We start from the raw sequence: 23457 nt of genomic DNA, 5'->3' as shown, positions 1-23457 counted from the left end.
TCAATGAAATTATGTCGAGACTCGGCTCGATTAAGCCAAAACTCGACTCGACTCGACTCGTTTGCAGCCCTACTCTCAAATACAAAAGTTTTTTTTTATAATTTCTATAAAGTTCTATACCCAAAAAAAAAATTAATAACTCACCATTCAAACGGACAAATAATATATTCATGGAGTTGAGATAAATAAAGCTTGAAAGAAAAATGGAATTATTAATCCCAAGATGCTAAAAGCTAGGCTTCCTCGAACCAATTTTGATAATTTCATGCAATCATACTACATTTATATATTCGGATTACAGCATAGAATGCAAGAAATTGAGCTGCTACTACTGCATAGAATGAACAACCCCAATACGAGTCCTGGCTAATGTAGTACTCCGTGCGACAACAGCCGTAACAAAAATTGCGAGCATCTCTACGTAATTGGTTTAACAGAATAGCCATGCCTATTAGATTCTTTTGGAAGGATGGAGAGGAAGGTAGGGGAAGCCGAGAATCCAGCTAGTTAATTCCTTTTTTTCATTTTTTCCTTTTCCCAATTTTGTGGTTTTATGAAGCAGGCTAAACATGTTACTTACAATTCGAGAGTAGTATGAAAGGTATCAAAATCCGAGTGGAGGAGGAGATTTATCGCCAGTGATGTGGCGGGGCTGGGTTATTGAGTTTTTTTTTTTTTTAACTCTTCTAGTGTTTTAAGTTTTAACCCTCTTTGTTGAACCGAAAAATTGGATTCGCAGACGAATTCGTCTACCTTCCCTCATTATCAATCTCCATCCCGAACCTCCAAACCAAGTAGTACCATCACTGATTCAAAAATCTCCATAACCCTCGCAAAAAGAAGACAATCCTTAAAGCCCTAGAGCAAATATTACTTGAAGAAATAAAGCCCACATGGGAAGCAGCGGCGGCGGCAGCGACGTCGAAGCTGGCTTTGCCAAATTACAAGGCGAAGATTTCGAGTACTACATGCAGACCTACTCCATAGTCCTCGGCCGCAACTCCAAGAAATCCACTGTCGACGTTGACCTCTCCTCCTTAGGCGGCGGCATGAACATCTCCCGTCACCACGCTCGCATCTTCTACGACTTCCAACGCCGTCGTTTTGCCCTCGAAGTCCTTGGTAAGAACGGATGCTTCGTCGAGGGCGTTCTTCACCTCCCCGGTAACCCTCCCGTCAAGCTCGATTCCCAAGACCTCCTTCAGATCGGCGACAAGGAGTTTTATTTTTTGCTACCTGTTAGGAGTATTCTCGGTGGGCCCATTGGCCCTAGGCATCATGTTAATGTCAATGTTAATTATCCCCCTGCTGGGGCGGCGGGAGCCACTCCGCCTCCTCTGCCGCCTCATGGTCAGCATATGGGGTTGCCCCCTCCTCCTGGGGCCATGGGAAAGAAAGGTTTGGCGAGAGGGAGGGAGTATTATGAGGAGGAGTATGATGAGGATGGAGGGGAAGATGGTGGCTCCGGTGGAGCGAAGAAAATCCGACGAGGAGATGGAATTGATGGGAGTGGTTATGGGTATGCTTCCGGGAGCTCGGGTGGGAGGACCGCAATTTCGGGGCAATTGGGTTAGTCTTTCCTGCATTTATCTGTTATTCTGAAAGAAAGATTCAATCTTGTTTATGTCGGGGTTTTAACTTGTTCAAGGTTTATAATTTTTCCTGAAGTTCGATGATGAATGTTTTAAAATAAATGAGTAGTATCTGCTCTTTGTAACAAGTAAACTGTTTTGCCCTGTAAATTTCCCAAATTTGAGCTAACTGGGAAACTGTAACTGTAAGCCTTAATCTTGAAATGACTCAAAAAAAATTTAAATTGCATTCTAGTTAGATAGGCTTTGGCTTATAGACTGGCCAAAAATCATTAAATTTGCTACATCACTGTGACATTGGCTTTCTTTAAGCTAAACCCGGGTGCTTGGGTGGCTGATAGCTGTTAGTGCTTTATCCCTGAGTCAATGATACTCTCGAATTCATTGTGCATTTGTGTTGCTTTTCCATCTGTTGTGCTTTAGGCATTTGTGATGCTGCTTAGGGTGGTCTATGGATTGATTTTAGGCAGTGCTGATTTCAACTGGCTTTAGAGGTTGATTCCCATTGGTTTGGCAGCTGAAAGTGGCTGGTTGTAGGCTGTTTGATTCATGGTTTTGTTGTTTTGGCCTCAAGTGCTGTGGCATCCCTGTGTTTGCTCTATCATTTGTCTCTTTTTTTTCTTTTAATTAGCATCAAAGCATGAATCTTTTTAGGATGTTTGAGTGGTCAGTTTACCATGCATTACCAGTTGCACTATTAATTGGTGAATTTAAGTTGTTACTGAAAAGTTCTACATTCTAAATCTATTATAGGCATGCTTCTGCAGATAAAAAGCTAGATGGAAGATCTCGTGTTGATAGGGACGCTGACAATCAGCAGCTCCAGCAATTAGAAGAGAAGGATGTTGTCTCATCTGTTGCTACTGTGCTTTCTGATATGTGCGGCCCTGGAGAATGGATGCCAATGGAGAAACTTCATAAGGAGGTAAATTCTATTCTTTAAACAACTAATTAACACATGCTTTTAAGCATCTAGTAGTTCCTTTTCTTTTTTTTTTGGGTGTTGGTATATCTGAAAAGTGGAAGCCATTGAATCTTACCCAAAAAAGGGGGGGGAAAAAAAGTAAACATTGAAAAAGTTCTGCTCCCTAGCAGGTGGATCAATTTTCTGTTTAGTCTTAGATCCTATTAAAAGTTGGCTTTATCTTACATGCTTTAGAGTGCCAAGTTTTTCTTCCAGATGGGTAGAAAAGATGGGGCCCATTGAAACGCAGCATCAGGGTGGAGAGCAGCATGATTTCATGCTTTTCTCTGCTTAAAAGACCTTATTGCTCCAGTTTGGAAATTGTGGATAATACATGTATCTTTAATCTTGTTTGACTCACGGTTTTGTTCTCGAGGTAATTCACATAGGGTGTAGACAGACTTCGTCTACTAAAAGATGCTCTGCTGTTGAAAATATGGTAGCAGAGCTGTGCAGCTAGTAGTTGATGTAATTTGGCTCTAATTTTGCCATGTCTTCTGAATAAGCATAATTTCTTTATAAGTGTAAATTCCATCAACAAGGAAGTGATGTAGTTGGTTTTACAAATCCCTCCTTTCCCCTAAGACCATGCTGAAATCTAAAAAAGAAAGCGAAAGAGGGGATTTGTGCAAATGATCGCCTTGCAAAAGTTAAAAAATGTGCAATCATTAGCGAATCAAATGTAATGCCTTCTGATGTTAGTTACCTTTAAATAAAAAGGGAACAGCAATTGGGCTCCTATTTCATTTTAGATTAAGTGAACCTGGTAGGCTGTATCCTCTTCTATTCCACACCATCCTTCCCCCACCCCAACCCCCCCCAAAAATTTTTTTTTTCTCCCATCTTCCCATTTTTCAGAGAAAGAATAACAGAAAGGAAGGGTGTTTCTGGCTAGCAACTATATCCCTTTTAGTAGTTCCAGTCTGCAATTTCAAAGAAAGTTTAACTCGGTTTCAGTGAAAATTTGCTGTTATCCATTTCAGACATTGCCAACAGTAAATTGCTGACTGTTTTTAATCATGTGTTGCATTAACTGAACCGATTGCTTTCAAGAATAATTGCCTTTCTTGCTAGTGTAATCATATGTGCTATTACTCTTCGTGTATCTAAACTGAGAAGCCCAGACCCAAGATTGCTCTGTTACTATCACGACGAAGTACTCCTTCCTACGAAGTATATATCTTGTAGAGATTGCTTAGCTTTCGTGTACACAAAATTATCACTGGTCTTCCTTTTATGTGTTGCTAACCTTTTATAAGTTTGCTAATAGGCAACTTCTGTTTTGCACAGTTGCTGGACAAGTATAGGAATGTTTGGCATCATGGTCGGTTGAGGAGATACCTCACATCAGAGGATTTTCAAAGTCCTGAAGCCAAGGCAAAACCCTGGTATGGATTGCTCATGTTGTTAAGGAAATATCCAGAGCACTTTGTTATCAACACAAGATCTAAGGGACGGGTGACATTGGAGTTCGTCTCTCTTGTCTCGCTACTCTCGTGAAAAATGAAACATAACATGTGCCAGATATTGACGTTTTTTGGAGTGTTGAACATTTCATCAAATGTGTTGATGCTGGTTAATCATTGTGATTCAAATACATGTAAAATGACTGCTTGAATGTCAGTTGCAATCTTAACTTGCTGTCTGCTTCTCACGCATTCGTTCTGTTTGAATGCTTCCTTTTACCCCCTTGTTGGTTTTTACTAAACTGGACTTATTTTTGTTACTGTATCCATGGACAATTTAGGGGTTCCAAACCGTGTACCTGCACCTTTAACCTTATAAGGAGCTGGTTAAAAATGAGGTTGGCATTAGAATAAGACAACCTATAGCGAAAGACCTATATGAAGCATTCTTGATCCTGAACGTATTGTGGCGCTGGAAGTTCCATTTATAAAATAGAACGAGTACCAATGTTATTTGTAAATTACGTTAAAAAACAACTTGGATCACTAAATCCGGCAGTATCCAATTTGGACAGAGGGAGGATGCATATGATTAGCATGTATTCAGCCTGACGTTTGCCAGATTTAGAATCTGCCCTGTCAATGTTAATTTGGAGTTACTATGTGATAGAAGAGTGAAGTTCTGTTTCCCATCGGTGATTTTGAACAGCAGAGCCGAGGCAAATTTTTTACTGATACAATTGGCTTCTTGATTAATTCTATCTTTGCCTTTCATGGTGATTGTTCGTATGTTTATACTCAGGATGGTGAACTCACTCGTGTCTTTAGTCTCTCTGTGCTGCGCAAATGTTCGCAAATGTTTATACCACGAGGCACGTACGAATGAAGTGGATAGCTATCGGACACAGCCATGCCATTTTTTAACGGATAGCCATAAATTTGCAATGGAAGAATATCAGAAAGTATTATCATTAATCCCTAAGCAAAGACTTCAAAACTAGTGAGGTCAATGACCACAAAAAGAACAAATTTCGTTGTGAGAACTATTATTACTATTATTTTATGTAATGCCTACTACAAAATGAGATAATAGCTTAAGAAAAAGGAAACCAAAAGAACAAGAGAAACCAAGAGTTGATGAAGAAATTTCTCAAGTTTCTTCCTTCTTCAGATTGTGGACACTTCTATAGATTTGTTCTTCCCTTGCACGTTTTGCAGCAAGAGCTTCCTCATCAAGTACTTGGATCGGTGACCATTCTGGCAATTTCAACCATTGCTGACTCTTATCACTGTCACCAACCAGAGAGTTGTAGAAGTTTCTCAACAGAGGTTTTATCTTAAGAGCAGCATAATCAACTGTTGTTCCAACAACAGCAAAGATGACTGAATATCGGGCAGCAGCAACTGGACCACCTGAAGTTGATTCAGAAACATTTAATTGCTTTTTGACGGGTTTTATAGTGATTTGACTTGAAACCCTTTCATTCCAAGAAAGATCCTTTGGATAAAAACAAAATTAAAGAGGAGTGTCAAAATCACGCATTTGACTCTGGCATCACTAGCATAGATAACATATGGTTAACTACAAAAAGTATAAGCCATGAAACACGGCAGCTGAAAGCTCTTGTTATGTGGGCAACTACCAAAACCTTAATTCACCTGTCGAGATGGGAAACTATGTGCTCAGAATAATGCAAATTGTGACTAAAGCTAATGCAATAGAAGATTCCTGATGATTTTTTTTTGTGAATAAGCTAATAGGTTCTCCTAGTCCCAATCATGAATAACTCATTAGCTGTTTAGAGCAAGACTAACAACGTTAAGGTTCATTTGGCATGAGGGAAGAGACAGATGCCAGCATGGTGGCTTAAAATATGTTCTGGGGAAACAACAAGTCCATGTACTCTTTATCCCAATGCCTTTAATAAATCAATCTAATCTACTTGATTCCTTTTTTATTTTCCGCTAAGTCCACTTAATTATTTGCTATCTCCAATAAAAACTCAAAAGCAGAAAACTCGAGAAAAAGTTACATACAACTATTCAGTAAATCTCAAACAGCTTTGGTGCCTCTTGCTAAAACGTTAAATAACCTTGACTGTCCTTGTATCCTTGTAAGATCATCAAATCATCTTTTATGTAATCTAAAAAATGTTGTAAACCTGCCCTAATGTCAAAAACTTGTGCACCGAATGTGTTCCTTACGTTTCAAAGCATGCCAATAACAAACTTTCTTACAGATGATAAACCTAAAAAGTTGCAGAGAAATGTCAGAATTTCCACGAGTCCTGCTAAATGTCAATCTATTAAGGCTGCATTTGCAACTACTTGTAGTCTCATATAACATGACTTTATTGGTTGCTTTCAGAAACAAACATAACACATAAGAGTAAAGAAGAGGTGGCACCGCATTCCATAGGAGAACCAAGGTAAAGAAGCAAGGACTTTGTACCTTGAAGGCGTCCAAGGATGGCACCACTTCCGAAGCCTCCAATCAATGAGTTGAATAAATCATCAGGCTTACCAGTTCGACTCACTCTCACAAATTCCCTTGCACCTGCCATATTTGAAGTTCAAATTAGCAAGGACTCGTAAGTCAATAAACAATGGATCTACCTATTAACCAAATTTCGCCTAACAGCATGATTTCGCGATGATCGTCTTGGAGAACCGTTTAGAATATCGCACATTTCCAAATTAACTTAATAATCTTATTTGCTTTTCGATGCTTTGGCATTTAAAGGAATACATAAGATGAAAGCTCTATTTGGTAGTTAATCGACAACATTTTACACGGAGAGCATAGTTTACCGGATATTTACAACAGCATCATTTGTGCCAAATCATGATGATCAAGGCTAATTGACAGACATTTTAAACAATAGTAAGTGAATCTAATGTTAGAGCAAAGACTGAGAATTTACCGCAGTAACAACCGGTGACGATGGCGAAGTTAGCTGCGTAAGTAGCAGACATCTTGGCGACGCCATGGACTTTCCGATGCTTAGATATTAATCCTACTCCTCCACCACCAATCCCTATCACAATCACAAGTCAACACAACTGTAAGGATCCGCTTACATGCTAACAAAATTTTGAAAATCAGCATTTTGTGCCCATCTACCTACAAATGAGGGTTAAATTCCTCCCCTCGCCCCTTTCAATAAAAACAATAACACAAAATGAGTGCTAACCTGCGACGAGAGTCGGTATAATGATCCTATTCTTCCAAATATCCAGTGAAGAAGAAGAAGAAGAAGATGATGATGATGATGATGAGGGAGAAGCAATTACTTCCGGAGTAGTTTCATCACCAGCAGATGAGGGAGCCATTTTTGGCAGAAATCGCAATTGAGCAGCACACCACTACACCCGACTGGGACAAAACTACGACGTCTTCAATGGATAGCCATTTCGGATTAAAGTATTCTATTGGGCTTGCCAAAACAATTCGGACCTATCCATCAATGGAAAGCCCGAGTGAGGGCCCAAGAGTTTCTTTAACAATTTCGAAATCAGGCTCACTTGCCCCGGGGGCTCCGCATAAATGGAGGAATAGTTCGCGGCGGAGTGAAGTGGAAGATGTGAGGTAAAGAAAATTATTTTTGGTTCTATTCTATATGTTTGGTTACAACGAAAATATTGGAGAATAAAAGGGAAGTTATTGATAGTTAGTAGCAATTATTAACAATTTTTCTATGCAACTAACCATTTCTCCTCAAAGTCCTACAACACGGGAAGCTTTTTTCAATGTTCTTGCTTACTAAATTCACATCAAAAAAAAGTAACTAACTTTTCTTCGCTTTCATACATTTCTCCTTGCAACATAAGGGCATGGTTCTCGAAAGTTTGTGATAAATTTGCTTTTATTATTGGAAGATTGGGACATCAAGGCACGATTAGCAACATGTAAAAGTAAGGGCAAGGCTTTTAAGTGGTGGAACACTCCAAGGCACCCCTCAATTTGGACAAAGTATATGTATTTAGAATTTAATTTTTATCTAACGACGAACTCATTAAAAATTATGCTAGTGACAACATAATTTTCTATAAAAATAACAACTTGGTAAAACCCTCAATTCAAATTGAAAGTGGCAAATTTGCACAAATCCCAAGAAAATAATTAATTGGGTCTGCTCAGATAGTAGATTATTTATCAATTTTTATTTACATGCATCATCAACATATATTGTAATCATTTTTTAATTTCGCACACATCATATCAAAAAAAAAGTTATAATATTTTTTTTAAAAAATATTTTGTAAACTAAAGTTATAATATTTTCTTAATAATCTACTACCCAAACTAAAGTTTAGTTATATTTTGCAAGAATTGGAATTCGGTCCGACCCCCCCCCCTCCCCCCGGGGGATGCATATAGATTGGTCTAGGACTGGGGGCATTGGATTGGGTTAGCGGCCTAAACCACCTGCATTTATTTTACAACAATCAAAGCGGCTTCCCTTGCAATAAGGAAAGGCACAAATTTGAGTAGATCTGATCTGGTTGATTTATTGTGTTTGGATTGTATTTTTCGTTATTTTTCATGAAAAAATTACTGTAGCGATTTGATATATGTGAGGGAAAAAGGTGATAGGGAAATGTGATCACGAAAAATGACAATATTTTTCGACGGAAACAAGCAATCCAAACAAGGCTATATTCCAAATTTTGTCACATTTTTAATATTTAAATTGATGAAATAGTGTGAGAAATTTTGAGTCACTGGCTCTATATATAGAGCTTGGGTCTACTACAAAGTGTTTGCCGTACCATAAGGAAAAACCTGACGTTGAAAAGTTGTGGTGTGTCTTTTTAAAAGAAATTTCTGCAGCTGGACACTTGGACCCATATGGTTTAAATTACGTGAAGTCGGATGAAAAAATCTATTCGGTCATATGTAGTTGAAAGCGCAATCGCATTAATTTATTTATACGTACGCCTTTTTAGACCAGACTTTTAAGAGCCAATGAAAGTTGAACAACAGAATTCAACGTCTGAGTACGTACGATGTCGATGTGAACATTCTTGCATGTGTTCATGACGGACTTACTGCACATCCGTTATCTCTTCGTTGCAAAAGAAGGCCCCGCCTTTCTTCAACAGTTTTCGCATTAGTTATATGTTCAGCCAATGCAACAAAGCTGCTGATTTTCACTTAAAAGAGGATGTTGCCATTTTATTTTTGGAACCTTGTTTGGATTGCATTTTCTTGAATTTTTTTAGTAGAAAAATTACTGTAGCGATTCGATACATGTGAGAAAAAAAAAGTAATAGAAAAATGTGATCACGAAAAATAACGCAATTTTTCGACCACAAATAAGGTCTTACCCTCTAGAACTCGTTCAGATTGGAGAGGATGATAAGAGTGAGAAGAAATGGAGTGCTATATTTGTAGGCAAGGCTCCATCTTCAATTACATACAATTACATTTATTGTCACCCTTGTATTTAGTCTTACTCCCCATAAAAAAAAAAAAAAAAAAAGTCTTACTCCCCATTTACTCAAACACTTTGTGACCCACGTAATCATGATTGAGCATTCTTTGAAAATCATAGGGATACACTCTCTGTTAATCAAGCGGACCATGCATCTGCCCTAATAGGGGCTCTTACGTTTAATTTGAAAAAAAAAAAAATGGAACAAGATATAAGAGGCAGAGAATGCTTTAAAAATTTGCCCAAAAAATAAAAATTGTTCTTTTCAGCCTGCTCGACTGCAGGGAATGGGGATTTCAGGAACCCGATGTGTCTGGTTCTGCAGTGTCTTCTGAACCTGAGAGACCATTGCCTCCTTCCTCACTCTCCAAGGCCCTTTTCAGCATCATAGACTCCGATTTTCTTCGTGAACCTGCTCCATTTCTTCTGTGGTGTTCTGCAAATTCCGATAAATTCATGAACAACAAACACAGGAAAAGGAACAAACTGGCCGATGATGACAAAACAGGCTTGGTAGTTCATAATACGCGGAGTTACTTTTGTGATTAATTGCGGAACGAGTAATTGCTAAGAATTCATCCCACTTGAAATTCCTAAGCTCTTGCTTCTCCTCCTCCGAGAGTTCGAAGTTAGGTTCCCTGCCGCACATAAAAGCTGCTCTGCAAAATTAGCAAACAACAACAGAAGTTCATGTTCAAGCTCCTTGCCCCTCTAATAGCTAAAACCTTAATGGGTAGCACTTGATGACATTCAAGGCTAATAAGATTCAATCGAATGAAATCATTAAGAAAGTGGGTCAATATAGACTAATCCTGCATGACCCACGATGAGAAGAGCTTCCCTCCATTTTCCTTCTCGCAATGCTTAGAAATATCTATTGTACCTGTCATATAGTCGAGCAGCTTCTTCTTGAGAACCAACCGTTCCTAAGTGGATTTGCTTCTTGTCTACCTTAATGGCTGCCTGCCATTTCATATTCTTGAAGTAGACACCTCTCATTACACATTGTTCTTGGTTCTCAAAATGCTTTCTCCTATGTCGCTTTCTGCGTTTAACTTCTGCAGTAATGAATAAGTTGGTCGGTTTAATGGGTAAAGGTAGGAGAAATGGGAGCAGTAAAATTCTTCATTGAGAAATTCCATAAAAAGGGGTAAACATCTATGTTACTGAAAGCAAAGAAAAGTAAATAAAAATCAGGATTTGCTGAAATAAATTGCACACCAAACTAATATAAGGTGATTCTCTTGAAGTCCTGGAAAAGTCAGATATTAAGCAAAACTCACTCTGATATTTGTCAGTGTCTCACAGACAAAGCAAATTCTCCTAGCTGATTATGAATCTATCATAGACATATGTGTCTCACAGACACAGCAATTTCCTACATTTTACTTGTTGATCTGACACTCAAGTTCTGCAGTAAGCTAAACTTTATCAGTGAGAAATGTTTCTACTAGACTTCTTAGATGTTCAGAGTGAGAAAAGATAAACATAAAAGTAACTATATCAGTTTAAAAACTTAAAGGAGTTTTTTTCTGTGATCTTAGATGCAGAAAAACATACCAAAGAACAGGAAATAATCACATCACGTTCATGCATCTACTAGATTTGTTGACCAAACTTTCCTTGCCATCATAATTGGAAAAGAACCTCAAAATCCAGTGGTGCCACTTTAGAGCATTTTTACAAATTTTAACGGCATTCACCTATTTCCTCACCAGTATACAGTCAAACTAACTTCTTTTTTGTAGTTCATGAAATCACTTAATGCTCCACTGCATCTCCCAATTCATGGAAAAGGCTACATCTCCCAGGATTTCCTTCCAGAAGAACTATATACACAAAGTAAACAGTTTTCACCGTGGCCAAAAGGGAATAAACGTTTAAGCCAATTCTCTGCTGGTACCTAACCCAACTAATCCACAAGGTCCTCCACCCAGACGAAAGTCATAAAGTCCATAAAACCTTAGTTTCTCAATGATATGGGTGATATCAGCAATTGTTAAAAGCACAGCATAGGCTGGAATCTTAATTTATTCTACTTCACAATTTTATAGGCTCTGAATACTTATTAGACATCCTGGATGCTTCTTTCACAAAAACCAGAGCAAAATTTCATACTAGCTTTCTGTCTTTGTCCTACATTATGCAGATAACACATATTAGATCTCCAAGTTCCACTTTTTTTCCTTTTTCATTGCATAACTACAATGCCACCACAAATTTTAGAATAGGTAATGAGCATCTTTGTACGGAACAACAAGATCTCATATTTTCTTTCAACCAGGTCGATCAGATCTGCAAGAAATTATTAGAATGGAGAAACCTTACCTGGGAATTGTCGAGTATGTTGTTCCTTTAATTCTGTACAAGCAGGCACATTTGATGACCCAGAGGCCTTCAGTGGGGAGAGTTTCTAGAATATGCAGCAAAAAGTCATTCACAGTATATCATTGCAGTTTGTATCAAGACCTAAAGTTACAGTTCTATCCAGAACGTTCTTCTGATTAGCAAGATAAAGTCCAATCCCTCTCCAATTCAGTCATCTATGTAACCTATTCTCAGTCCAGGGAAAAGGACATCCATGATTTGGCAAACAACAGATATTTCAGAGAGCATGGATATTAAATATACAACAGTTTCCTGAACAAACACTATACATAAGTGTACAACAATTTGATACTTACAAAGAAACAAGAAGTGAAAAAAATCACCATGACCAATATCAGGCAAAAGAAAAAAATAACAGAGTTCCAAATAAAAGTTAACCAACCTGCTACTTGACATAAACATGATAACAAAAGTATAAGCATATAAGACTCCCATGGCTATACAAATTCTGCATGAACAGATGGGAATTTCCAAAGTCTATAACTAACCCATTCAATAGGCCAAGAAAAACTTCTTCTCCTTCATATAAATGTAGGTCCAATAAAAACTTTGTCGCATTTATGAAGGGAACAAAGATATAGACCCAAAAGCATCAGGGATACCATGCTCTATCACTGCAGGAGATGGGCTTAACCAAAATTAAGACCAAGGAGACCAATCTTAACTGACTTATTCTCACATGAATTCAAAAGCAACATCTACAAGGAATGAAATGAACATTAAACCATTTATACATACACGTGTGAATGAAACTAATAGAAAAAAGCAATTCATCTATTTTCCCAGAACAACGCTCTAAACAAATTGTTTATTCTTCCTCCGGCAATAAATCTTATAACTAAAGAAAAGCTAGAAACTGAAATCTTGTCTTCAATGCTTTCTGCTGTTAAGAGTTAAGAACTAACAGAAAATCAAGCATTCAGCATTAAGCTGAAAATTTTCATTTCAACTTCAAGGATAACATCAAACCATCTGATGCAAGTTCAACTAGCTAAAAACTTATGCCTACATGGAGATTGACACGAGCCGTGACAAAGTAAAGCACAAGAAAAGAACCAGAGTTTGATTAAATGAATACCTCCTTTGTTTCATCAACATCGATTGATGGTATAGGATGAACACTGAATGGTTTAGTGTTCTGCATGCGGATTTCAGGAGTGTACCCATTCTCAGAGAACTTGGGCAGCGGGGCCAAGAAGGGATTGCTGCGCCCTACGAAGTGGCATTTAATTTTAAGATACTTTTCAATGAATTATTATGAGAAGATTACTAACAAACTAGAAAATGTGTTTCATTTTTTATGGCAAAAACGGAAGAGAGCACCACATATGTGAGATAGAGTCAAAAAACTAATCCCAGGAAGCTTTATTGAAACATTGCATCAACTAAAGAAAACATATTTGGACTTGGCATACCAGAACCTAAGAGTTTGCGTCTTCGAATGCTCACCATGGCTATCTTCAATATTCCTGATCAGAAAACACAATGGTCATGAAATTTGCAAAAGATACAAATTGATAAACTAGCAAATAAAAACAGAAGTGAAATACAGAAAAGAAGACAAAGTAAACAGAAAGATAGACAGTGTAACAGATGCAGCAGGATATTAATAGAGAATGCCACTAGAAGAAAGTGCATCAACAAAAGAAGGAAACCACTGGTTCAGTGCTAGGACTATGCTCGTGCAGAATATGCTAACTAGATTTTTTTTTTAAAAAAAAAAGTAAAAAAGAATAGAGTTTGAACTGAAATCAAGCCATCAGAAAGAGGAAATTAGTCAGGTATGAGGCGTATTTGAGGAGAACAAAGAAGATGTCAAAGGCATGCAAGTGAAGCTAACATTTTGAAGCTATGATGAACTGCCAAAACCCAGAAGACTGAAAGCTTGTGGATTGTTTCGAAAATCAAAATATCCCTTTTGCTTTTTCAAAATCAGAAAAAAGAGTTGTTAAGCTTGCAGCTTGAACTGCGGAAGTCCTGAAAAGGAACATCAGGGGATGGGCTAAACATGATAGCATTCTCAAGACTCACATAAGGAAGTTACAATGACAGAAGCGGAACACTAAGTCCGACTCAGAAGAATCCCAAAAAGCCGCTGTCCACTAAGATGTTCTGAACCAGAACCGTCAAACAGCCGTAGCCATAATTCACCATAGATTAACGACACCCAGGAGCTCAATTCTCCCCCATATTCAGTTAATATATTACAATGGGAAAGTTGGGTATACTAACCATCCAGAGATAGCAGTCATTATGTTTCACATTACAAACCCAATTTGTGCCACTTAGTATGATCTAGGAAAGCCACAAAGAGACCAACAAATTCTAACAACCAAGAATGTACTGTTTTACATGCCATAATTCATCAGCTAGACAATTTCCTGTAGCGACGGTTCTGTTAAACTAGCTGTTACTAGAATAAGCTGCCAAGTCCCATGATAATAGGATTAGACTAAAAGCAGTCCAGCGGGTTGAAAGGGATAAAAGAGGCAGCAACAGATTACCTATGTATTAGAACTGCAAGTCAAACGGGGAAAGGGAAGAGAGAGCTCATGCAGCGATTCCCAATTCTATGTATTAGCTAATTTTGTCCAAGCTTCTTAAAAAAAAAAGAAAAAGGAAGGAGAAGAAGAAACTAGTTGAGGTAAAAGATCGAAGGACGAGCCAAGGTGGCAAAGCGCAACTTCAACGCCTACTTCACCATATTAGGTGACAGCTAAACTTATAATCCCTCATAAACTAACTGGACCATAAAAATCATGATGCCGAGTTGAACCAGTAATTGGAAGAACTGAACATCATCTCCCAAACCATTGGTTTTCCAGAATTGACTGCCTCTATAGTTTGAGACGAAGTCAACCCACCGACCTACCACCTTTTATGAAGCAGTATGTGAAAAAGAGAAACAACCCCCAAGTCCCAACAACAAAATAAAAAAGGGAAACAAAAGAACAGTTGTCAAAATGCCAACCAATTTTAAAGAAACCCACATGTCATAGAATTTCTTTCAATCCGAAAAACAAGTCCCCCGCAAGACCAATGCACGCAACAAAACAAAACCAAGAAAAAGATGCAAGGAAGGCATAGGCAAAGATGCAACGGAAAAGCCATTGCGAGTTAAGCACACATATTGTAATACAGGGCTTGGGGGTGGCACCTGAGAAGTGATGAGTAAAAAGAAGTGGCGAGAAGCGTGGAAACCGAGGATTGTCAACTTTGTGTTTGTTTTCCAAGGGAGAAATCTAAAGGATTACGGTTTACAAGGGAAAGGGTGGTGAAGATAAAGAGAGCATAGAAGAGATAGAGGGGGAGGAGGGGCTGGGATGGGATGGGATGGGATGGGCTTGGGGGGTGATAGTAGTAGTTGATGTTGTTAGTCATGCATCTACCACCTTTTGTTTTATTTCTAGTCTCATAATGTTTTGAGGGAGAGGGGAGGGTGGTGGTGGTGTGAGGTTGCTGCTATTGGTGTGGTAATGGCCTAATGGGGTCGCCAATTCTCCCTGTTACAATTTACAACAAGAGATAGAAAGAAAGTGACTAATAGGAGAAAGAAAGAAACATACATAGACAGAGAGAGAGGGAGAGAGAGAGATAGAGGTGGTTGGTTGAATACGAGAAGGGGAACGTATGTATGCTTCTACTACTCTTTTTATATATAGTGAAATTTTTCGTAAATCTGTGAAAGGACGGTAATACCCATACCACTATTTTCCTAATACTACCAGTAAAGGTATCTTTAGATGATCCGAATTTACTTCATTACCCTTTATGATTGACTGCTCTGTATGCTACCTGTAAGCATCTAAGAGAGGTTGACCTTTTGGCTTCGTTTGATCGTTTCTCCCACCGGGATAAGTTTTTCAACTCCAGGATGGGCTTTTCTTGTGCCCTCCCAGGCCTCAACTCATAGGATCAACCTTCTGTAAAACAGGGTGGATTCAATCTGCAATTCTTGAAGTTACAAGGCAGGCATCCATGATGTTTTGTATACGTTTGTTTCCCAAAAACTCGACAGATATATAGTACACTTTTTATCCAATGCCCCCCACACAAGATACACAAGTTTTTTTTGTGCAAGTTTAACATCCAAAGTAACACCTTGGTCTCGTTTATGAGATGCCATACGGTCTAAAGATTATACTAGATTTTATTGATCTATTTTTTCTTTTGGTAGAAAAAATTATGGCTCTTTATATCGGATGTGCCGAGGCAATGGTTTTCCGGTAAAGTTTCTTTTTCTAATAGCCAAAGCCCAAAGGTAATGGGCTTCATCTCTTGATTTACATGCAAGGATTTCAGGTAATAAGCTGTGCTATCTACAGTAATATTTATCCAAATTACGATTACATACACTATGTCTAAGATGTTCGTAATTTGTAGACATGAATACGTAGTTGACGACATGTTCTATGATTGCCCATTGAGAAGTTCTATAATTGCCTATAGATTGCGACAGCAAATCAATTTGCCATTTCTTACCTACTTCCTTGGCAGCACTTTAATGAGCGTCTAGCACATGCTGATTCTGTTCGCCAAATTAAGGGTGGTATGGATTAATTATTTTTAGGAGTATTTTTTAAAAACTAATAATGTAGTATTATATTTTAAAAACTTTTTACATAAATGTATTTTAATATGTTTTTATAATTTCAAATTTTATTGAGATATTCTTGAAATTTTATTAATTTTTTACCACCGTCCACCAACCACCATCCTCCCCTCCTTCATCCTCCACTACCTTTTCCCACTCCGACCTCCTCTCTCTCCTCTCTCAGTCTCTCTCCTTTCCTTTCCCTTCTTTCTTCCTCCTTTCTCTTCCTCCCTCCTTTCTTTCCTTTCCTTACCCTTGCACTACAACTCCCTTTCCTTCTCTTCTTTTCTAATTGTGACCTTGAGGGGGGCTATCAAGGAAGAAGGAGGGATTGAAGGGAGGAAGACGTGAGAAGAAAGAAAGAAGAAGAAGAAAGGATAGTGGCGTGCATGATAGTGGTGGTGGCGATAGGTGCTGATGGAGGAAAGAAAAAAGAGGTGTAGAATTTCTTATAGTGTATTTGTTGGATGATGTGTTTGAGATCCTGTTTAAGGTATTTTTTAAATGTATTGTAACATTGAATTTAAAAAATATGCCACGAATCTAAAGAGAGCCAAATTTTTGAGGAAAACAAATTGATGATGATGTATTTAGATTAAAGCATCACATGGTAAACTCAACAACTATTTAAGTATTTCAAACCAATCGCTACAAAAATGTTATTTCCTTTTTTAAATGATTTGTTTTGATTTAAAGGAACAAAAAAGGTTCTAGAAGTGTGGCTAATATATATTTCACTGCTAAGCAAAATCTAAATTCCAGTAATGACAAAATGTGACTGGAATTTGCATATAATTAATAGCATATGAAACTTGGTCGAAAGTGAAAATAAATATAATAAACTTGCCCGAAAGTAAATACAAGAGAGTGTTGGATTGAATAGCAAGGGGAAAGAGATTGTAAGTAGAAAATTTTGAATTCAAAACCTTCCACACACAAAAAAAAAAAAAAAATATTGTTCAACAGTAGTAACGATAATAGACTATATCATGTGTAATTATTCTCTTCATAGTGCTTACATTCCATCAAGCGAGAAGTCGGTAAAATTGGATCCATCCTTTTTCTCTTCTTTTGGTTATATTTTTTACAAGAAGACTTCATCCAAATAACACTTTTCAAATTGAAATGAATCCCAAAATGGACATTTTATTGGTCAGTTTTTTGGGGCGCTATTACGGACAAGCCAGGGATGAAGCGGGGATGGAATATTTTACCAACGATAGAGGAGCGCTAGGCCACGCCAGTCAAGCCATTATGTGCAGGAAAAAGGCAGTGATGAAACTTGCGTAGTCATGGGCTTCCTTAAGGAATACAAAAGCCCTGACAAATAGAATTTTCCTCATCATTCACAAGCTTTCAACGTTCACTTGTTTTGTTTTTGTATTTATTCTCCTTTCCATTGCATTCCCAGCTGTCTAATGAAAAGGAAATTTATAGGTGCAGCAATAGAGATGCTACAAGGCAAACAATAAGATATTGCTTTGGATGAGAGTGGCTTTACTTACATGAAGCCTTCAATAATATGGTTGGAATGTTTTGTCAAAATACGTGAAATGAAGGCTGTAATAATTTGTAGTCTTTTTTTTTTTTTTTGGGGGCGAACAGGATAATAACTTGTAGTCCACTAGTTTCATTGAACGGAACGCCCCCTGATGCAAGCCTGCAAATGGAAGGATAATTTTGTCATTCTAACATCTTCAGGCGGTATTTGAGGATTCCTTGTACGGGTGAGACAGTATAAAACAACGGCTGACATAGCAGGGACAATTACGGAATTCGAAAATTGGTGTGGGCTACCAGTAAAGGGTAAACCCAATTATTAATAGGCTTTGGTTGGTTGGCCGCAAAATCGACCAAAGGTCCAAAGCACAAAAGAGCAAAAAAAAAAAAGGAAAAAATGGAGAACCAAGAAGTGAAGAACAAGAGAGAAAAGCACCGACGAAGGCATGATTGGATAGACGGCCTGCCATATAAGCTTTGTATTCTGCATTAGATAACGCTCGGCCAACCCCAATCCATCCTCTGCCCCTCTTCTTTTATTACTGTTTTGTTCTATGCGAACCTTAAAAATTGCTAAAAGCCCGTTTCGATTGCAAGTTTTTGCAAAATATATGCGTATATGCATTAATAATGTATACACTATCATCGTTAGATTCATAATATATGTATAAAATTTAAATTTTAAAATCAAATTTTACATATTTATTATTCATTCAATGCTGAAAATGTATACACTGTCAGTGTAGAAAAAATTAATTCAAAAAAAAAAAAATATATATATATATATTATAATGATATGATGTGTATGAAATGAATAAATGATTAGAAAATACGTGTGAGAATTTTTCTATAAAAACTCGCAACCCAAACAAGGCCTAAGCATTTAGAAAGATTATCAAAAAAAAAAAAAAGCATTTAGAAAGAAAAAAAAAAATCCATTGGCTTTAATACTAGTGATCCTAAAGTAATTTTTCAGGAGATAATATAGAGGAATTTGCTATTTGTTGTAATTATTTGGATTTGCTCCTTGTCTAAATAATAAACAACAAAGGACTTTTTTGGTATCGGACGTAGAGTGTGCACATTTCTTTTATTTAATGCATACGGTTGGTTTTCTTTTCTATTCTATGTCTGCTGGCCTGCTGCTATTATTTGTCCAATTTATTACTATATTAGTTGCTTCATAACTTGTATTTCTTTTCTCTAACTTTTTCTCATATATATATATATATATACACGAGCAGGTGCAATAAAGTGATTCGTTTGTTGGTGGAAAAGATCTTGGTGGGAAGTTAAAATTAAGATCTTAAAATTTAGAAGTAGTAAATTCAAATTTTATTCTCGCTTTTTTAAATCCCACCATTGTTTAGGAAAAAAAAAATTGTGGATGCAATGAAGTACTTATGCATAATAAATAATCAACAACAATATTAAAAGCATTTTTAACATCTCATTTAGCCTTGGACCGGTTCCTAGGTGAGAAAAGTCAACCGTAAGAATCTAATAAAAAAAAATCGTAACTTGGACATAAGTTGTCGATATCTGACCAGTTGAAGGCCCCAACAAAACCACATAGTAATTTTTATGGATTTAACCAAAACTACTATTCCAATAAACCGATTCATGTGAAAGCTAATTAGGTGCAACAGCAATGACCTGTCTCTAATCCATTTAACGGAAAAGACACTACTAGTGCTCCCATCATGATGAGCTTCATGGCTGATCCCCTTAATGTCGTCAGCTGCGCGGTGAAAATTTTCTTTCTTTTTGTATCCAACTCCACTCTATTTTTATCCATTCTACTGGGAGAGGAGGTTTCGAATTAAAACAACAGCAAATTATTGTTTTAAATTTTTAGAATTTTCATGCATAACACACAAATCCCCGATAAATATACCAGAAAAACTAAAAGTTAAAAAAAAAAAGGAAAAAAAAAAAAACGCATCAAACACATTTACAATTGTACGATTCCCAAAAGGTGAGGCTATTTGTCCTGTGTGCAAACGGTTTTTCTGCACAAAAGTTTATTCAAATTAGGGGATATTTTGTCTGACTCTCAAACTTCTTTCCTTTTCATCTTTTTCTTGTTAAGGTTTGGAGTATACTTTCAATTAACCCCAAAAAAAAAAAAAAAAAAAAAGCGGTGAGATGTAAATGTCATGTTTTTATAGTACTTTCACCCCTTGTCTGCATTTGACCCTTGGGACGACACTGTTTTTGGTAGTACTATGAACTACAAAGCGTCTTAGGTGGCACCCCGCGCAGGAAGGCAACTTCCCATTTAAGCATCAGCGGTGAATAGATAAAGAGGATATATGCACGTGTTGCATCCGTGAGGTTTCGGACACGGCAAGAGCAACAGTCTTGTGGACTTCATTCAAAGAAAACCAATCCAAAGAACAGCCTAAAACAAATATACACTTGTTTGAATATATATATTAAAAAAAAAAGAAGGAGGGGGGGGGGGGGGAGTGTTTGTCTAACGGTTGGGCATCCGTTAAGATATTTCACGTGTCATATTTTTTAAAATGAAACATTAATTAATAAAAGTAAATAAATACGAGAGATGGTAGATAAGATTAAATAGAAATGTAAGAGAGAGTAATAATTATTAGTACATGTATAAACATGATAGGTCAGGTGAATATTATATGTGTTAATGTGTATTCTATGGGCACCGTCAGTAAAATCCTTAAAAAAAAAAAGTGTCAACTGGGTACTCGTTAAGATATATTTTGGGTATTATATTTTTAGAAATGTAAGATTAATGAGAGAAAGTAAATAAATACAAAGAATGACAGATAAGATTAAATAACGAAAGTATATAAATGTAAGAAAATATAATAATTGTTAATATGTGTATATACATGACAGTTTAGGTGAATTATAAATGTATTAATAAGTGCTCGATTGGCATCTAGTGTTAAAGAGTAGTATTCCTTACACGTAAAATAATAAAATTGCTGGAACATATATTTGAAAATTAAAAGGGTATTGATTCGGAGAATACTAGTGCCACTGTATTGGAGCTCTGAAAAATAAAGATCATCTGCATGTTCCATTGGGCCTTAGAGAAAACAAAACCGATAAGGCTGATTTCTTCTTCGCCGACCTGTGAAATTGGGCCTCTCATGTAATTAATCATCAGCCCACCAGAAAATGTTACCTACAAACTTCAGTCAAAATCCAGTCTCGCTCCCTCTCACACATAAAAATCTCCCCGTCCGCGGGGGTCGTGTAACACGAGAAACCGCAGAAACAAGGAGAAAGAGAGAGCGGGGCTAGGGTTTTCGTCTGCGGAAGCTCATCGGCAAACACAACAATGATTTACGACGTCAACTCCCCACTTTTCCGATCCTTCCTCAGCCAGAAAGGAGGCTCCTCAGACAAGAGGTACCCCTTTTTTACCCAGTGATTTATGTCGAGTCCCCCTTTTTAGCTTTTGCATTTCTTCCTCTTTTTTTCTGGTAGGTGTTGAAGGGGGGGGGGGTGGTTTACAGTAATTAACAATGGAAAATGCAATAGATGGAAGAAAAAATGGTGGAGATTGTGTCTGTGGAGCTTGAGCTACAGGAAATCAATGTTCTCTCGCATAACATGCTTACTAGCCCTGTAATTGAATCCCTAATTATGGACTTCAATTTCTATGGGTTTATTTTAACCATGTTCTCGTGCAAGTTGCATAAGCTGTTGTTTTTCTCTGGAAGCTCGCATTAAGGTGCTTCTCGTCGTTTGACTTAGAAAACATCGCTAAATTTGGATATGGTTTTTTGAGGACGAATAAAAAGGAAAAAGCTACATGTTTTTTCTTTTCGGGGAACTTATGGCCATTGTTATGTGGCATGGAGTTTTTTTTTTTTTTTTTTACATGGATATAGCTGTGGTAATGCGTTACTTATTTTCTTCGAATTTTTGTAATACAAGGTTCTATTGCTTTAATTTGCCTTTCCAACAATAGTTTACCTTCAGATCCTGTATGTGGTTGTCAGATATTGATTGATATTTTCCTGTAAGAGAGTATATATTATTTTGGTTCAGTGGAAAGATGGTGAAGCTTCTTCTTGTGTTATTTTTGTCTGTTACCATCTTTTCATGGTTGACTTCCTTAACATTCATAATGCTATCTCTGTATTTCTTATGAAAAGATGAACAGGGCGTTTTAAGGGATCTTATTTGTGGTCATTGTAATTGCTATTATCCAGACATTCCCCTGATTTTCATTCATACTTTTGTAGGAAAAATGAGGAACAAAAGCCAAAGGAACAGAAGCCTAAAGCAAGTGAGAACAAGCCTGTAATGACTGAATAATCTTCTTGTAATGATCGAGCGATCTCCTTGATGTGAGCCTTAAGATGCATGTGATGTAAAACTTTCAGTTACAGATGCTAAAGATGAAATTTGTTCGTGTTGTTTTCTGACTTCTGAAGTTGTAGTCCATCATTATGTAAGCCCTGCCTGGTTAAATACTGCCATTATGAGTTTTTGATGGATGGACATTTAGACTTAGAGGTGGTCAGGTCTTTCATATTTTGCATTGTGCATTGCTTCCAAGTACTGTATGAGAAGTTTCCTTCTATATTTAATCCTTAAAGTTACAGTGAGCGCATCTAATTCTTAAGACGTAACATGATGGGTGTTGCACAAGTGTTTGTAATAATGACGTTTGACTGTTTTTAGAAGACAATAAAAGGGGGTTAAGAGGTCAAGTTACCTTTTCTTTTAGGGTCCCTTGTGCTTTTCCGTGTAAGCCTTTCACGCATACAAGTCCGTCATTCTTGAATCGTCACATGACCTAGCAACTTCCTTGTAAGTTAGTTTAGAGAATCTGATTGGGCCGGTTTGACTCCGTGTGCAGTTGTTAATCTGTGATTGTTCAAGCTCCAGTTACTAGGATTTTGGGGATTTTGGGGCAATGTAGGTTTATAAACCATGTTGCTACCGTGGCTACACTGAATTATGCTGGCCAAACTTCTTTCAGTGGTGAAGTGGCGATTCTTGCTATTGATCTGGTGGGTACCGATTTTGTTTAGTAAACATTGCATATCTAATTTGATTATTTGCCATTCTCGCCGATTTGTTGTCCATGCATACATGAGATACCGAGTTGCCTCAAAGGATCCTTAGGTACTTGAGCCCCGTTCTGCTTAATGCTCGCTGTGCAAGCTGCTGCTGTCGCCTGTCAGTTTGCGCCTCGCAAACCAAATCAGGGGCTACCCCGCAGCCACAGCACGGAGAAGTGCTTTGGGAATTATACACAGCCAAGGTAGGGGGCTGACTTTTATTGGGAATTATACACAGCCAAGGTAGGAGGCTGACTTTTATGACTGAGAAGCGTCTTATGGTGTCGCATAGTACATTGTCGTCGCTTAGCTCCAAATGGTTGTCTTGTGCAAGTGGAACTCCATTTCCCTCCTTTATGTTTGACGGCAAGATTTACCCTTGGTGGCACCAAAATGCATTTGTACCACGGAAGATGCGTTTTGTCGTCTCAAGCCCTTTTGTTTTTTCCTTTTTATTGTCTTTGTGGGGGGGGGGGGGGTGGTTCAAGCTGGGTCTTTTTTTATGTAGACTTGTA

The 23457-nt window shown here is 37.5% G+C and overlaps 4 protein-coding genes across 6 annotated transcripts; 2 read left to right on the top strand and 2 right to left on the bottom strand.

The window, feature by feature from the left end:
* The first annotated feature begins 435 nt into the window (after positions 1-435).
* Positions 436-4214, top strand: LOC113713595 (FHA domain-containing protein FHA2). 2 transcript variants are annotated; one of them, XM_027237354.2, is made up of 3 exons: positions 436-1569; positions 2360-2517; positions 3847-4214. In XM_027237354.2, the coding sequence occupies exons 1-3, from the start codon at positions 894-896 to the stop codon at positions 4054-4056; spliced, it is 1044 nt and encodes a 347-aa protein (XP_027093155.1). In that variant the 5' UTR covers positions 436-893; the 3' UTR covers positions 4057-4214. The 2 variants fall into 2 exon arrangements, with proteins under 2 accessions (XP_027093155.1, XP_071918361.1); XM_072062260.1 differs by having other exon boundaries at positions 757-1569; positions 3827-3972.
* Positions 4215-4915: 701 nt separating this feature from the next.
* On the bottom strand, positions 4916-7362 carry LOC113713587 (uncharacterized). Its single transcript, XM_027237346.2, has 4 exons — positions 7157-7362; positions 6887-7000; positions 6415-6519; positions 4916-5375 (listed from the first exon to the last, which is right to left on the bottom strand). Exons 1-4 carry the CDS (start codon positions 7293-7295, stop codon positions 5113-5115), a joined length of 621 nt encoding a protein of 206 aa, XP_027093147.1. The 5' UTR covers positions 7296-7362; the 3' UTR covers positions 4916-5112.
* Positions 7363-9440: 2078 nt separating this feature from the next.
* Positions 9441-15399, bottom strand: LOC113713571 (ethylene-responsive transcription factor-like protein At4g13040). Of its 2 annotated transcripts, none has more exons than XM_027237335.2 (7): positions 14946-15399; positions 13204-13257; positions 12867-13000; positions 11729-11813; positions 10284-10458; positions 9938-10059; positions 9441-9836 (listed from the first exon to the last, which is right to left on the bottom strand). In XM_027237335.2, exons 2-7 carry the CDS (start codon positions 13238-13240, stop codon positions 9697-9699), a joined length of 693 nt encoding a protein of 230 aa, XP_027093136.1. In that variant the 5' UTR covers positions 13241-13257; positions 14946-15399; the 3' UTR covers positions 9441-9696. The 2 variants fall into 2 exon arrangements, with proteins under 2 accessions (XP_027093136.1, XP_027093128.1); XM_027237327.2 differs by lacking the exon at positions 14946-15399 and adding an exon at positions 14293-14604.
* A 5669-nt stretch (positions 15400-21068) lies between these two features.
* Positions 21069-22488, top strand: LOC113713560 (wound-induced basic protein). Its single transcript, XM_027237317.2, has 2 exons — positions 21069-21275; positions 22118-22488. The coding sequence occupies exons 1-2, from the start codon at positions 21205-21207 to the stop codon at positions 22188-22190; spliced, it is 144 nt and encodes a 47-aa protein (XP_027093118.1). The 5' UTR covers positions 21069-21204; the 3' UTR covers positions 22191-22488.
* The last annotated feature ends 969 nt before the right edge of the window (positions 22489-23457 follow it).

This window comes from Coffea arabica, chromosome 1e (genome assembly GCF_036785885.1).
Source record: "Coffea arabica cultivar ET-39 chromosome 1e, Coffea Arabica ET-39 HiFi, whole genome shotgun sequence".
Lineage (NCBI taxonomy): Eukaryota > Viridiplantae > Streptophyta > Magnoliopsida > Gentianales > Rubiaceae > Coffea > Coffea arabica.
Note: the sequence above shows the minus strand (reverse complement) of the source record. Positions and strands in the feature narration are given on the sequence as shown.